The sequence below is a fragment of the Macroventuria anomochaeta genome (assembly GCF_010093625.1).
Source record: "Macroventuria anomochaeta strain CBS 525.71 unplaced genomic scaffold BU25scaffold_15, whole genome shotgun sequence".
Lineage (NCBI taxonomy): Eukaryota > Fungi > Ascomycota > Dothideomycetes > Pleosporales > Didymellaceae > Macroventuria > Macroventuria anomochaeta.
In genome coordinates this window covers 488384-502607 of record NW_022985376.1, presented here as the reverse complement: position 1 = coordinate 502607, position 14224 = coordinate 488384, and the positions used below count along the sequence as shown (strand labels likewise).

At 50.9% G+C, this 14224-nt stretch overlaps 5 protein-coding genes across 5 annotated transcripts; 4 read left to right on the top strand and 1 right to left on the bottom strand.

The window, feature by feature from the left end:
- Window positions 1-125: 125 nt before the first annotated feature.
- Window positions 126-560, top strand: BU25DRAFT_46935 (uncharacterized protein). Its single transcript, XM_033710753.1, has 2 exons — window positions 126-475; window positions 523-560. The coding sequence occupies exon 1, from the start codon at window positions 158-160 to the stop codon at window positions 419-421; it is 264 nt and encodes an 87-aa protein (XP_033562138.1). The 5' UTR covers window positions 126-157; the 3' UTR covers window positions 422-475; window positions 523-560.
- Window positions 561-651: 91 nt separating this feature from the next.
- Window positions 652-3249, top strand: BU25DRAFT_421445 (kinase-like protein; the record flags this gene model as incomplete). Its single annotated transcript, XM_033708089.1, has 1 exon — window positions 652-3249. One exon carries the CDS (start codon window positions 652-654, stop codon window positions 3247-3249), a length of 2598 nt encoding a protein of 865 aa, XP_033562137.1.
- Window positions 3250-3795: 546 nt separating this feature from the next.
- BU25DRAFT_421444 (HET-domain-containing protein) lies at window positions 3796-8317 on the bottom strand (the record flags this gene model as incomplete). Its single annotated transcript, XM_033708088.1, has 8 exons — window positions 3796-5524; window positions 5817-5950; window positions 6301-7105; window positions 7212-7219; window positions 7483-7517; window positions 7565-7742; window positions 7829-7905; window positions 8137-8317. The coding sequence occupies 8 exons, from the start codon at window positions 8315-8317 to the stop codon at window positions 3796-3798; spliced, it is 3147 nt and encodes a 1048-aa protein (XP_033562136.1).
- Window positions 8318-10664: 2347 nt separating this feature from the next.
- Window positions 10665-11737, top strand: BU25DRAFT_410575 (uncharacterized protein). The gene has a single exon (XM_033706327.1). The coding sequence runs from the start codon at window positions 10819-10821 to the stop codon at window positions 11296-11298; it is 480 nt and encodes a 159-aa protein (XP_033562135.1). The 5' UTR covers window positions 10665-10818; the 3' UTR covers window positions 11299-11737.
- A 309-nt stretch (window positions 11738-12046) lies between these two features.
- On the top strand, window positions 12047-13581 carry BU25DRAFT_458331 (ethanolaminephosphotransferase 1; the record flags this gene model as incomplete). Its single annotated transcript, XM_033710196.1, has 6 exons — window positions 12047-12062; window positions 12121-12230; window positions 12283-12408; window positions 12463-12584; window positions 12636-12817; window positions 12866-13581. The coding sequence occupies 6 exons, from the start codon at window positions 12047-12049 to the stop codon at window positions 13579-13581; spliced, it is 1272 nt and encodes a 423-aa protein (XP_033562134.1).
- Between the last annotated feature and the right edge of the window lie 643 nt (window positions 13582-14224).

The following is a 14224-nucleotide window of genomic DNA, read 5'->3' as shown; positions in this document are numbered from 1 at the left end:
AAGGGTCTCATGTGGGGTCAATATCTCATTTGTATAAGGATTTGCTGGTAAGAAGATATGGTCGTCATCCAAGGCCTTGCCCCGCACGCTAATCGGATGCCCATAGCAAGCGGTCCTCGACGCGACCGTCATTTCGTATGTATCTCTTTCACGGCGCATGACAACCCCACGTTTTCGCCCCCCAACCGCAGGGGTGGCATCACGCGCTTACCTTCGCTTGCATACAGCCACAGCTGATCTCGGGATGCTGCATGCACCACACTGGTCAATCGCGCACAGTCTGTGCTGTAGATGCAGCATGTGCCCCGCGGCTGTGTGCTTACATACATCACCGTTGCTGTCTCTGCTGTCTCTGCTGCCTCCTCCATCCTGCCGGTATTGTCAGTGCCCCCGATGCACGTTACCTTTCCACGCTCCTTGAATGCCCATATGGAGCTAAAAACAACGTCACAGATCTATCTCCTGCTCTTGCCACGTATGATCTCCAAAGACCGCGTTTGCTATAAGGCTGAAGCGTTTTAGGGCTCAGCAAACGAATCCGAAAGCAACAACAACATAGCCGCTGGCCTGGACATATATGCCGTCATTAGCTGTGAAAACCCTTTACCCCGAGATAACGAATGGTTAGACGGAGTAATTTACCTATGCAAGATGGGGGCCTACAACCACGCAATCGAACATCAACTGGGGCCACCCCATGACAGAAACACCGGACCATCGGATCGACCGTGTGGTAGCACATTCCAACCGCCAGAAGGCCGTTTCGACACTTATACGGCCAGCGTCCCGAACATTACCGCTTTTGACCCCAGCGATAACCAGGGTAACGTTTCGTCATGTGTTTCAAATGTAAAGAACAACATCGCTTTTAGCATGCCCCAGGCTTCTGTAGCGGCCAAATCAAGCCTCGCAAACTGTGCTGCATCGCCACACCTGGCCCCAGCTAGATCTCTGACCGCTTCTCCGTCACGTGGAGATGCGGTCAGAGCCAGAGAGAAGGACGCCACAGACCAAAGTATCATGGCAGAACCTAGTCCTGGATCCTTCGAGTGGATGGTCCAAGCAGTCATTCAGTGTGTTGCAGACTCTGTTCCTTCGCATCACATGAGATTCCGATGTGAGACGTGGGGAACTCGAGCTGCAGTCCGACTACGATTGTTACCGTTGGGTAACCCTCTACCTTCAGATCGCTCTCAAGTAGTTGGGTCTCTTGAAACAGTCGTAGATGACGTGTTGGACGAGCTTGAAACCCGTTTGTACGACTGTCGGGACGACGAGACGGAGCTTGTCTGGCCAGCGAGCCCTCGAGAAGATATCCTTCTGGCAGTTCGCATATTTGCTTCTGGTAGGCCGTGGCTTCGACATATGGTACCTGAAGGCTTAAGTCTTGACTGGTCTCGAACTGTGGCCTCAAATTACGAGAAAATGAGCAACCAAACTTCCATTAGCGAGTGGGTGTCTTATTCAAATCCCCACCGGATCCCGGCGAATGCGCCCCAAGTTTCTGGAAACAATGGCGAAAATCTCGGAACCGAGCAAGACAACATCGACGCTTCAGAGCCTTTCGTAGGAATCGAGGATTGGCATCCTGATACTGTTGCGATCTCTAATCAAGCGCCTCAAACTCCAAGAAACGGTCAAGAGCGTTGGCCTTCCAACGTCGTCCCTAGTGAAGTTGACCTTGCTGTCACATCCACTCGCAATAGCCTTGCAGGTGCACAAACCTTTAGAACAGCGCATTCGAGCGTTGCGAGCTACGCCACAGCGCCGAGTGGGCCGCGTATCACACCAAGATTTCGAACAAGAATCTTCAATGGAACGAGGTCTATCGCCGGACATGCATCAGCAGATCCCCTTTCAGGGTTCAGTTCGCTGATCACTAGCGTCGTGCGCGAGGTTGCGGTGTGTAGCTCCCTCAGTACGGACGTTTCCGCTGAATCATTTCGAGCCACAATTTACAGCTGCCTCTATCCACTGAGTACTCGAAACGCTACCGTATCGTTCGAGACGCTGCTCGATGAAACAATGATAGAAGTCCAGAGGATGGTAATATTTCCCCATTCAGATGGCGATATTGCCCAACTAAGATCGAGATTGAGCGAACAAATCTACCTATATGCAATCGAACAGCCACATCTCCAGGACCTGATTGCGCAATTCCCTTTAAACATGCACGAGATATTCAGTAGTCAGTGGCTAGCCTACTTGAAAGCTCGGGGCATTATTCTCAGCCCAGCTGAAGAGCTTGACTGGTCTGGTCGTGGACAGCACGTAGAGTACCAGCCAGGGGAAGAGCCCATGATACCGCTCCAAGCGCACGGTAATTTGGGGCATGGTGCATCGGGCGTTGTCGATAAGGTTAGGTGTCGCAGAATCGACCTTGCACGTAAGACGATTCGATGTAACCGGAGGCTAACAAAAGAGGAGGCTGTCACTGAAGTTGAGCACCTACAACGTCTGCAGCACCGCCATATAGTCCGACTAGTTGGGACATACACACTAAAGAAAGATCTTACAATCTTGTTGTATCCGGCGGCCAAATGGAACCTGGAGGAGTATATGGATGAACTACTCGACAACAAGTCACAGATCTCGGAGAATGCTGTAAACACCCTATGCACCTTCGTTGCGTGCCTTTCGAGTGCAATTCGATACATGCACGGCAACAACGTAAAACACATGGACATTAAACCAAAGAATCTCCTGGTTCGTGACGTTGGATTCCGGCCAGACATATATGTCGCTGATTTTGGCATTGCACGAGCATACAAGTGCGCCAAAGACTCTTATACTGGTTCACCCACGCCTTTTACCAGACTATATGCTGCACCAGAGGTTGTAGTACAGGAACCTAGAGGGTTTCCGGCAGATATTTTCTCACTTGGTTGCGTGTTCATGGAGATATTTGCGACCATCATGACAACGTCAGTGCGCGACGAACGGGAAGAGCTTAGGAAAGCCTGCAACCAAACAGCAGACAGTACCTACCATGCAAACGTGGAAGCCGTGATCCAATGGCACAATAGAGCGAGCGATCCAAAAAAGCTGCGTGTTCGAGGTGGTCCAGGCGTCTACGAAGCTCAAAAGGTCATCATATGGGATCGGAGTCGCTGTTCTTCTATCGTTCCTTCTGCAATGCTGCACGAGATACCAGGGAAACGTCCTACAGCGGAGACGTTAAGATCGAGCACGGTGAAATGGAGCTGTGGGAAATGTGGTACTGGTCCTCAACCATTTGAAGCGGCTTGAATGGTCCTGCGTATTCAAAAGATGTCTTTTTTTTCGCTTCGAGCGCAGACTACAGGGCTGCGAACTCAAGCAAAACACCCTTGCACGACTATAACACGTCCCTGTGTCTCTTGCAGAATGAGAGTTGGATACTTGTTTGTTAGCGATACTTGTGCGACTAGCAGGTCGGAAACACCTCCACTCGGCTAGCGTGTCCGCCGCCTTAGGCCTACAAAGAAGTCCCAGTGAGAAAGTTTGTTGCATAGGTTAGTAGATCAATCCAACAAAACCTTTCGTGGTAACAGCTATTGTGTGTGGCTCTACAGCTTCATCTTTGGTTGACCTGTTGAAGTGGTTGGCATGCATGACGCGCACGGACACGGTAAACCCAGATTCTCGATTAGAAACAGTGCAGAGCCAAGTCTAAGGAACGTCGATAGTTCCATTCCGAGTTCTGATTACCGGAAGACATCTTATGCAAGTTTCGGAGCGCTTAAGGACATGAACGGACTTAGTGGTGGCAGAGAATCGCTGTTCGAGACCTTGAATGGACCCCACTAGCCCAATTCAGATCAGATGAAAGACCTCAAGCTTGTTCCTGTCATAGAGCTCGCCTTGCATTACGCCGTGAATGTATGCATCGCCAATAAACGTGAAAAGTCGAGGTTGTGGCTTACGATTATCACTAGCACTGTCATCGTCCACTCCAGCTGCTGCTGAGGTTTGCTTTTCCACGGCCCGTAGCACGTAGGGCACTTTTCCTCCACTAAGTAGCACCACTATGTCACCCTTCTGTACTTCTTTTGGAGCCCAGCCCATGTAACCATTCTCCGTGACTGTAAATTTTCTCAAGGCAGATGCCATGTCAACCGCACGCTGAAAGCCGTACAACTTGTTTTGGCCTGAGCTCTGCGGGGGCTCTGTGTCGACGGCGTCTTGCCAGGATTGGTAAAGCGGGAAGTTGGATCCTTGCACACTCCGAAACCCAGGGTTGTCTTCCTGTGAGTCGCTGTCCCAGATAAGCCCGCCGCATAGGGTATTCCAAAATGCTGTAGCTTTGTCTACATACATCATTTTGGTGTCGTTATCAACCTCTGCTAGTTTGCGACAAGCAACAAGCATCGGCTTCCAGTCGTCCAGATCCGCAACAATTGCAACGGTGTCTACATAGACGCCTGGACTTGTGGCTTCGCCTGGCACTGCGCTGGACAATTTCGCAAGACTATCATCGCTTGCATCGAAATGTCTGATCTCTTGCTCTCTGGTTCGAAGAATGCCGTGCCATCGATAGTCCACGTGGGTAGTCCAGTCTGGTACGAAAGTTGGAATGGTCAAGTCTTGCGTCCGCTCTCCATATACGAAGCTTAGCATGTTAAGGGACTTGTTCGAAGCGACGATCGCTAGCGCTAAGCCCGTGTACACTTCCCTAGGTGAGCAGGTATAGTCAGGTCGAACTAGATCACGAACGCTTCTATCCAGAAGACCGAGGATGCCATATATCTTATCCAAGGGGTTGAAGCATTTTCGGTGCCTGAAGTCAGATATAACTCTTAGATGGTGTGGATACCTAGTCCGACGGTAGACCGAGAGCAAGTCTAGCCTCTGAATGCACTCGATGACGCTCACTGCTCCATCTGCAGGCTTCTGGAGGTCCTCAAATCCTCGGCAGCAGACGGCTCGATGACCCCAGTAGTTGTCCAAGCAACTCTTGACCGTTTTGTTTGAGATAAGGCGGTCTCCATATCGGAAATAGACTTTCCGTGCGACACAGTACTCCTGTACAGTCCATACACGGTGCCACCATGGTACGGAAAAGAACCTCGCAAGGTATCCTTGCATGAGCTGAGAGCTTGCATCTAGCCCATGAGATTTGACATGCGAAGAGTGAGACGGGTCCCAGTGTACTGTCTCGTCTTGGGCACCGGCTTCGATAAAGTCGATTACGGCGTCGCAACCCTCTTCGTGTTCGCCGAGACTGACGAGAACATACGCGGCACACCGAAAGATAGTCCGCATCAGAGCGACTTGACGGCTGCGCTCGTGTATGTCTGCTTGGTTGATACACAATGCATCGACCCAAATCCATACATCTTCGTCTCTTTTGCTCAGATAAACGAGTGCGTTGTACAGGTTTTCGGTCGTTTGAAAGGTGCTTCCATCCAAGACAATTGCAGAGACCCTTGTAGCATCGCCCCAGACGTATGAGAGCGCTGTGTAGCGAGGCGCTGTCTTTATGGGCGTATGGCTAAGACTGCATCGAATCATATCGTCCTCCAAACCATTGCGTCCTCCTTTGCTGTGAAGTAGAAGCAGTCGTATTTCTTTATTGGTTTCGTTGAGCGACGAGTAGGAGTGGTTTGATTGACGTTCTGCCGTACGAGGGGTGCCCCACGAAGTGTCACAAGATCCGCTCATGACGTGATTTCACCAGAGTGGACTCTATAATAACGAGCTTCGAGGCGGTGTATGAAGAAAATAAAGAGCTACAATCATGCTGAGGTGAAGTGAGGAGATTTGTGCCTAGCTGACCAAGCCGCGTTAGCGTAGAGCGGCTGAACAATCTTGGCTGAGCCACAACAGTCTCTCACACAAGCCGTAATGTTGCAAGGCTAGTGTAACTGCGTAGACACCTCGTTGCCTTAGTCTGCTGTCTTGCATAACTGTCTATGTTTGCGAGCGATGTCAATGTCCCGTTCTTGCCCTCGAGACTCACGCTGGTCGACTTCGCAATATCATACATAGCCTTTTCGCTGGCTAGATGAGCATTCCCTTCGATCCTGTGGTCCTCTCGCAAAACAAGGTCGCCAACACAGAGCTTTTCCACAGCCTTTCGCGGTCTACTCCACGGTTTTCAATGATCACAAGCACAAGGGGGACCCTGCTAAGACTCATCATAACGGCCGGAAAGGAGACCCATCTCCAATCAACCCTGATGCACGTCGTTGCAGTCCACATGTCTCCCTTCAGATCTTTATCTGGACCTTCTGTATTATAAGTGCAAATGATCCTGGTCATGGCGGAGGTAACATTGCGCATGACATTATCCATCCTTTGTTTGTTGATCGAGCGTACCGTTGTTGTACCATTGCAGCAGATAGACTGGCCCTTTCCCGCGCGGTGTCCCGAATTAAGTCCTGTCGATGCTGAACGCATCCCTGAAGGTGGTGGCGTTTTGATTCCACTACAGTTTCCTTTGGTCATATAATTCGGTGGAGTATGTGAAGATGCCACCGGTAGGCGATCTACTGAAACTTCAAACGCAATCACTGGGATAGTGTCTGGTCGTGGTGACATTGTGTTCGTCGATGTCGATGATCTCCTTAACATACGGATCTGGACCATTGGTCTTACGGCAGTCTTCCCAGACACCATTTCGCAATGTGCGTCCGTGATCAATCTGTGTGAGTCTGCCATATACTGTCGCAAGACTTGACATCTTGTGAGGATTTGGGTGCTCTCAATCGAAGTCTCGTTCATGACCGAGTTAGTGATATTGACAGCATATGTGTTGACTTGAGGCAGTATTGAGCAGTTCACGGCCTGCCATTTGCTGCTGTTTGTACCCAAGTGATAGAGGACGTAGACGGTTACCAGCGAATCTGAGCCGTTGTTGGGAGCAATCTCAGCACCCGTAGCAATCACGATGTTGGAGTCGTTGCACTTGGGGCACGCTTCCATATGGTTACCATTGAAAGTGGGAATCGAAATCACCGTCGAATTTTTGGTTGTTGGCTTTCGCGGATCTCTGTAGTCATGTTTTCGCACGTGTAGCCTACAGCTACAGTCGAGGATGAGATCCCATTGTCCGATGGGAAGGTGCAATTCCCACTGACACAGCCATGTAATACTGCATTTGTGTGGTCCGGAATTGGCTATACTAGATCAGAATTGATAGCAACGAGCATGGACGGGTAGGCATTGTAGTAGGAGAATCCACTGCCCCAGTATCCGGCCTTGGCATAGTTGGTTTTCGATATGCGTACCGTCGCAGCTGGGATTTGTTTCAAGCAATCTTGAAACACAACAAGCTGCTAGAGGAAGAATTCGGTCAGTGCCGCAAGAATTGAGACCACGGCACCCAAAACGACTATAAATCTGACATCATTAGCAATGTTGTCAAAAAAAAGGGGGGGGGGGGAGCATGAGCCGCACCTACGATAGCCCTTCGGGTTTAGTGTTAAATAACAATGTGAATGCTCCCCATGCGCCACGGCTTGCCGCGTCGAACCGTTCCATGTCATTCAACTTGCGTACCTTACGGAACCATTGCCACTTAGACTGACTTATGCCTGCACACATCAGCTAGTGTTTGGATGGAATGAAGCTACCAACGCACCTCCTGCTAAGACCAACCCAATACCAGCCCCCATAAGCAAGGAGAAGAGAGAGATAATGGAGTTGATAGTGATCAGTTGTGGCCATTCAGGAAGAGGCTTGTGTTGATGAGCCAAGAGTGTTGTGACGAGACCAAAAAGCGACAGTACTGCGAATGCGTAACTGTAGGTTTCCGCTGTCTATCGTTTGTGTCAGCTATCTGGGATGCTCAGGCACCCTACGTTTCAGGACTGCTTATGTAATAGAAGGATATACATTCACTCACTTTGATAGATCTATCAATCAACCAACTACTTCCCCAATTTCCTCTCATATTGCCGACACTTTGCCAGTTGTTATGAGCTGCAAACGTTCGTGGTTGTGTCCCATATCCAGCTTGCCCAGGAGTCCAGTCGAAAGGCAAGATGATGTCGCTTTCGAGAGGGGTTGTTTCCAAAAGAATCATTGGCGTAATTAGACGGAGGTTCCGAGGTACTGACCTCTAGCGAAACTCTGTAGAAAGAGGAATCATCTTTAGCCTCGAGGATCGTCTCGGGGCTCGCATTGAGCAGTGAGCGCTCCGAGATATCGTACTCCTCCATGGTGATGAGACGGGGACAGTGCCTACAACATCGCGGGGAGCCATGATGCATACAAGGAAGAAAAGAAGCCTCTTGCACAGCACCTCACGGCGCGCAGCCGCAGGTTTGTTGAGTTTGTGTCCTTTGCGGTCCAGACTGGGTGTGAGGAAAGAGGAGTTCAGCTGAGTGCTCATGTTGGTGAGCTCCGCGGGACGCCTGACATGCAGCTTGCGATGGCAAATGCGTTCTTGCGTGTCGCATACGAGCGATGGAATGTGAGTGCGATCCTAATTCGAGCCGTGTCGCAAGACGGACGGTGATGGGGCTGTGCGTCGAGAGGCACAAGGAACGCAGCTCTGCTCGCAACGTCATCACAACAACACCCTCAATGCCCATCAGTCCGGCCCTCGACAACAACGTGCTGCAAAATCTTCTCGATCTGCACTAAATATTTTGGAGTATGTTTCCATGTAGAAAATTGGCATTGAACTTCAGATGGACTTCCATGAGGTCGTGTGGCATCAATGTGCGATCAGCCGCAGCGCCCCGCGGTTCTTTCCTTCGAGGCTCACACTTGTGAACTTAGCAATTGCCTTCATCTCCGCCTTCCCAATCGGTTTGTTTTACACCTCAGCCTTGCAGAACAGTGCGGCGAGAATTCAATCAGGATGGCGGGGAAGGTGATCCACGGCCATCGTATGTACATACAAGTCGTGTTGATCCATACATCTCCTTTATCATAGCCAGACAAGCCCTCTGCGCCATTCGTTCGGATCACGGCCGTCATTGACGTTGCTAGGCTCTTCATCTGCTGATTCAGAGTATCCAGCGTGACATTGCCATCATACCACAGTTGGTGTAGGTGGACCGGTCTGCTCGCGAGCCTCGTCGTCGTTAGGATCAAGCAGAGTACGAGTCGACATCGTAACTGTGCCGTAGCGAAAGCGAAAGTATAGTAGGGACGTAGATTACACGGGCAGTGTGAACTGGACTTCAGGAACTAGAAACGAGGAGACGCCTCGGAAACAGGATGAAAAGATGACAAGGCTGAGCGACCTAAGTTTATGATCCGGTGACTGCATCGTAAGTTCTCCCGAGATGGCAGATCATAAGTCAGACACAGCTGCAGCCCCTTGCGAACACATATTATTTGTGTAGTGGGGGCGGCTCCTTTACAAGGGCTGACCAGCCAACTCGTGGAGCTACGATTCGATGATGCGATGTGCCACGTTCAGAAGGCATGCTGTGTATCCTACACTGAGTGGCAAGGTTTGTCAGCGGAAGCGTGCTGTGTGATGTCGCAATGAGTGGATCGCAGGTGTTTGACTGTATCGCTGCCTAAATCGAAGCGTGGTGAGGTGACAAACGAAGGTACGATTTTTGTTGCAGTGCAAAGCGGGTATGAAACATATTGTTCGGAGTGCGCACTTTCGAAGCAGCAAGGCTGGAAGAGGCGGAAAGAACGCGGCTCTGCACGCTAAGTCACACAACAACCGCCCGAATCATGGGCTCGTAATGAGGCACTGTGGATGCTTTCCCATCCTTATTAGCTGTGCTTGTACTCCGTTGAGATCAATGGCACTTATTCAATTGAAGGTTTCAGGAGCTCCTGCGGCATCAATGTGCGACCAACCTCAACGTCCCTCCGCTCTTCCCTTCGAGACTCATGCTTGTTGATTTAGCGGCCTCTCATCTGCACTTTCCCTATAGGTTTGTTCTCTTGCATATCAACCTCACAGAACAGAGTTGCAAGATTCGAACTCTTTTAAAGTCTCACTGTCAGATCCCCAGTTGTCAAATACAACAGGTACTGGGAAAACTCCCGTCAACCCGATTATGGCTACCGGAAACAAGATCCACTCCCATCGCACGTAGACACACGTGGCCATCGACCATGTGTCTCCTTTGGTGTGTCCAGTCAATCCGTCTTCGCCATGCGTCCGTACGAAGACCGGCATTGCCTTGGTCGTAATTTTGAAGGCTTCGTCAGTAGAGTCGAATGATATCCTGCCCACCAGAAGGTCCATATTGTATGGATCGTGCCGTTCTTCAGCTCTGAACAGTGCTCGTAATTTCATAGACCCAGTGGAGATGACTGGTGTCTGCGCAAGTACCTCTTGATTGTTAAAAGTAAGGCCGAGCTGACGTTCCATTACTCTCGTGGCGCCTCTCCCCATTGCCCATATACAATCTGGAGGGTAACACCAAAAGATACTGATCCTGTTCCGGAACCCCCTCGCATCGATAAAGTCGTTCGTAGTCTTCCAAAGTCTGATCCAATCAGGTGGGGGGTCTTTGGGTCCTGTACAAAGTTCTTTAACCCCATTTCGTAAAGTGTCGTTTGTGACCATCCTATACGAATAGAACCAGGTCGCATTATCTTCTTCTAGAGTCGTCGCGCCCTCAATCTCACCCGAGTAACTCACTTGAAGTGGGATGCTATCGACCAGGGTTTCTGTCGTAAGGGGATTCGTGATGTTGACGCTGTAAGTGTTTACTGATGAGTAAAGCGTGCAATTGACAGCTGAAAATATGGTAGATTGCACACTTGGCTCGAAAAGTAAGGTGATGAAAATAAGCATGCGCCAACACCCAAATCTTGACAAAACACTACTATCATACCCTTGGGCCAGGTCTCATTCACACAAAATGTCCCTATCCTCCCTCCTCAACCGGCTCCCTCCTCGCAATCCCCATGCTATCCTCCGGGTCCACATCTCTGAACCTAATCTTCCTCTCTTTGGCCTGGACAACCCTCGCAGCGACCTACTCGTCCCTCCAGTTGGAACTCTTTGGCACGTTTGCGCTGCGCTTAGCCCTCTACATCCTACCCTCCCTAATCTTCCTCGCCTTCGACATCAGCGTACCAAGCTTAGCCGTCGAATTCAAAGCGCAAGGCAAATGGGGGATCGCTACGAACCAGCACGGCGGGAAGAAGAGGCTTAGACGGGTGGTGGCGTGGAGTGTAGTGAATGTGGTCGGGTGTGTGGTGTTGCAGGCTGCGACTGAGTTTCTGGCGACGGATGTGCTGCGGCGGTTAAAGAGTTTGTTGTTGATTAAGGGGAGTCGGTGGGGGTTGAATGGTTTGCCGAATCCGTGGACGATGGTTAAGCATGCGCTTATTGGGGGTTTGGTGCGGAACATAAGTGATGAAAATGTATGTGGGTTTGGGTGAGCGGATGCTAACATCGTGCAGGTGCTGCAATACTACATTCACACCAACCTACTGCACTCGCCGAGTGGTGGCAGGCTGGCAGACTGGGATGCGGGTTGGCATCATAGCATCTAGGTGCCGTACTCGTTTGTTGCCAATTACGACTACCTAGTCTGCTATGCTCTGCACTTGTGGCTGCTATTGTACCTCCCTGCTATTGCGCTGCGCATGCATATTCTGACCTACCTTCTCCTGGTCGCCTTCTTCAGTCTTGAAGAGACATTCGTATACTCGGCTTTCATCGAGGCATGAGGGTCTGCCACCTTGAAATCGAGTGTGTGGCTCGCTGCAGGGTTTATAGGATACGAATAAATGGACGTAAAGATTGAGCTCATCTTACGGTAACGCGGATTCGGTTTGGACTGTGTTTGATCTTCGTGTTGTGCCTGGAGGATCGTCGAACAAAGGTCGTTGCAAGGTCCTTGGGCTTGCGGGTGGACCTTCACGTGCAAAAACGGCAAGAACAAGTGGCCGCGCCAATGACGCGCGCGGCCACAAACATTGATCCCTGTAGCGCGATCCAGTCCGGCAGGTCCCTTAGAAGTTTGACGTCCGCGATGGCTGCGTAGTTCCATCTGCCATTCCACACCGCAAGAGTTGGTTCTGTTGCAAGATTCCCCGCATCTGCATGGCCTGAAGTCGCACTTATATATGTTTCTCCGTCCCCGCCACACTTATGTCGCTTCCTCTCCCCGTTACCAGCCCCAAGATGCCGCCGAGCAAAGGTACCGCCTCCCTTACGCGCGTTCGCTCGCCAACGGAATTGTTTGCTAACAATCGCAGACGCTGCAAAGCACGAATGCGTTTCTGAGGATGCGCTCCAGCATCTGAAGACGTACAAATACTCGAGCGTCGACAAATCCTTCATCTCCCGCTACATCCTTAAACACTACGTACGACCCCAACAACGACGACTGCGATTGCACACGATCTGACATAGTACAGTGGAATGGCTTCGTGGAGCTGCTCCCCATGTGGATTGCGCCCAACTTGGTCACGTTACTAGGCTTCTTCTTCATCCTTGGGAACGTTGCGTTGCTAGAATTATACGTGCCGGATCTGGTCGGACCGGTCAGTCCGCAACAAAATGTCTTGCGATGTGCAGCAGGCTCATGAGTGATACAGGCACCATCATGGGTATACTACAGTTTCGCGTTCGGTATGTGGATGTACTCCACCATGGACAACGTCGACGGCAAGCAAGCGCGCCGCACCGGAACCTCGAGCCCGCTTGGAGAGCTCTTCGAGTACGTGACCTGAAGCCCGATGCGTCAACCCCCAGACTAACCTCGACGCAGCCATGGGATAGACTCTCTCAACTGCACACTCGCTAGTCTCTTGGAGACTGCAGCTGTTGGATATGGCTCAACCAAGATTGGCGCCTTCACTGCTCTTGTGCCGGTACTGCCTATGTTCCTGTCCACTTGGGAGACTTACCATACACATACGCTGTATCTTGGATATTTCAACGGTCCTACAGGTTTGTCATTTTACAGTCCTCTTGCGCGCAGATACTGACGCCTTGCAGAGGGATTGATCCTCGCGTGCACCTTCATCTGCATGTCCGGCTACTTTGGTCCTGAGATCTGGTCGACTCCTCTGGCACGCTACTTCCCATCCTACAAGGCAGAGATCGGCAATGTCACTCTAAAGGAGCTGTGGATTCCTATCATTTTGTTCGCGTTCTTCGTTGCCCACGTGCCAGCCTGTCTGGTGAACGTTGCGAAAGCACGCCGTTCCAGGAACCAGCCTTTCCTCCCGACTCTCTACGAGTGGACACCCTTGATTATTTTCACGGCATGCACTATGGCATGGCTTGGATCCCCATACTCGCACTTGCTCGAAGATAACCACCTGGTATTGTACTGTCTGACGATGTCCTTGGTCTTTGGGCGCATGACGACTAAGATCATCTTGGCCCATCTTACTCACCAACCGTTCCCATACTGGACGATCATGCTCGCACCCATGATTGGAGGCGCTTTGCTCGTCAACCACCCATACTTCACCATTCCTGGCACGACCTTCGGACCCTTGTCTGCGAGAACCGAGTTGTGGTACCTCCGCGCGTACTTCGTCTTTGCCGCTGTCGTGTACGGCCGCTGGGCTCATCTCGTTATTACAAGCATCTGCGACTACCTGGGCATCAACTGCTTGACCATCCCCAAGCAGACAAGAGAGAAGAATGCCAAAATCAACGGCGTTGCCAATGGTACCTACCCCGAGAAAGGTCGTACAGATTAAGCTCGGCCAATATGAAGCACTCTGAACGCAACAGCGCTCATCGCTTCTTCGAACATCGACTAGACATGACGGCGTAACCCGCCATTTCCTGCATGCATGCCTCGGCGCAATTTGGGTTCACGATAGACATTCACGCAACATACCACTTCGACACGGCTTTTGACCTATAATGATTTTTGCATTTCTGGATACATCCTATTTTTACATAATGTTTGGAGGAGAGATGCAGACTCCAACACCTGCGTTTGAGCCTGACACTAGTTGTAATATTGCATAGCATGATCGGAGGTACCTTTGTACAGTGGTATATTTTTACAGTACATATCGCACACCAGGTCAGACTCACATAGGACGTTAAACCAATCGATCAACCGTACACTAGCGGTGTCGGCGTTTGGAACATGTGCATGGAGCACAGCCTACGAAAGAGCCGAATCTGTAACAGCTGCAGGGCTCAGCCCCCGCACCCACCAATAAGAGCCTAGCTCCTGCACCTTTGCGCTCAATCGGTTCCAGATTCCTGGCTTTTGTTTCTAACTTTGTTGTGAATGGTTCACGCACCGCATCGCAGATCTTATCTTACAACAGGGAGGGATGCCTCGAAAGCGGTCCGGCGGAGTGACGCCCGCTCGCGACACAGCCC

Excerpts from the sequence above, each read along its gene's own strand:
- BU25DRAFT_46935 (XM_033710753.1), top strand. The coding sequence starts at position 158 with ATGACAACCCCACGTTTTCGCCCCCCAACCGCAGGGGTGGCATCACGC.
- BU25DRAFT_410575 (XM_033706327.1), top strand. The coding sequence starts at position 10,819 with ATGCTATCCTCCGGGTCCACATCTCTGAACCTAATCTTCCTCTCTTTG.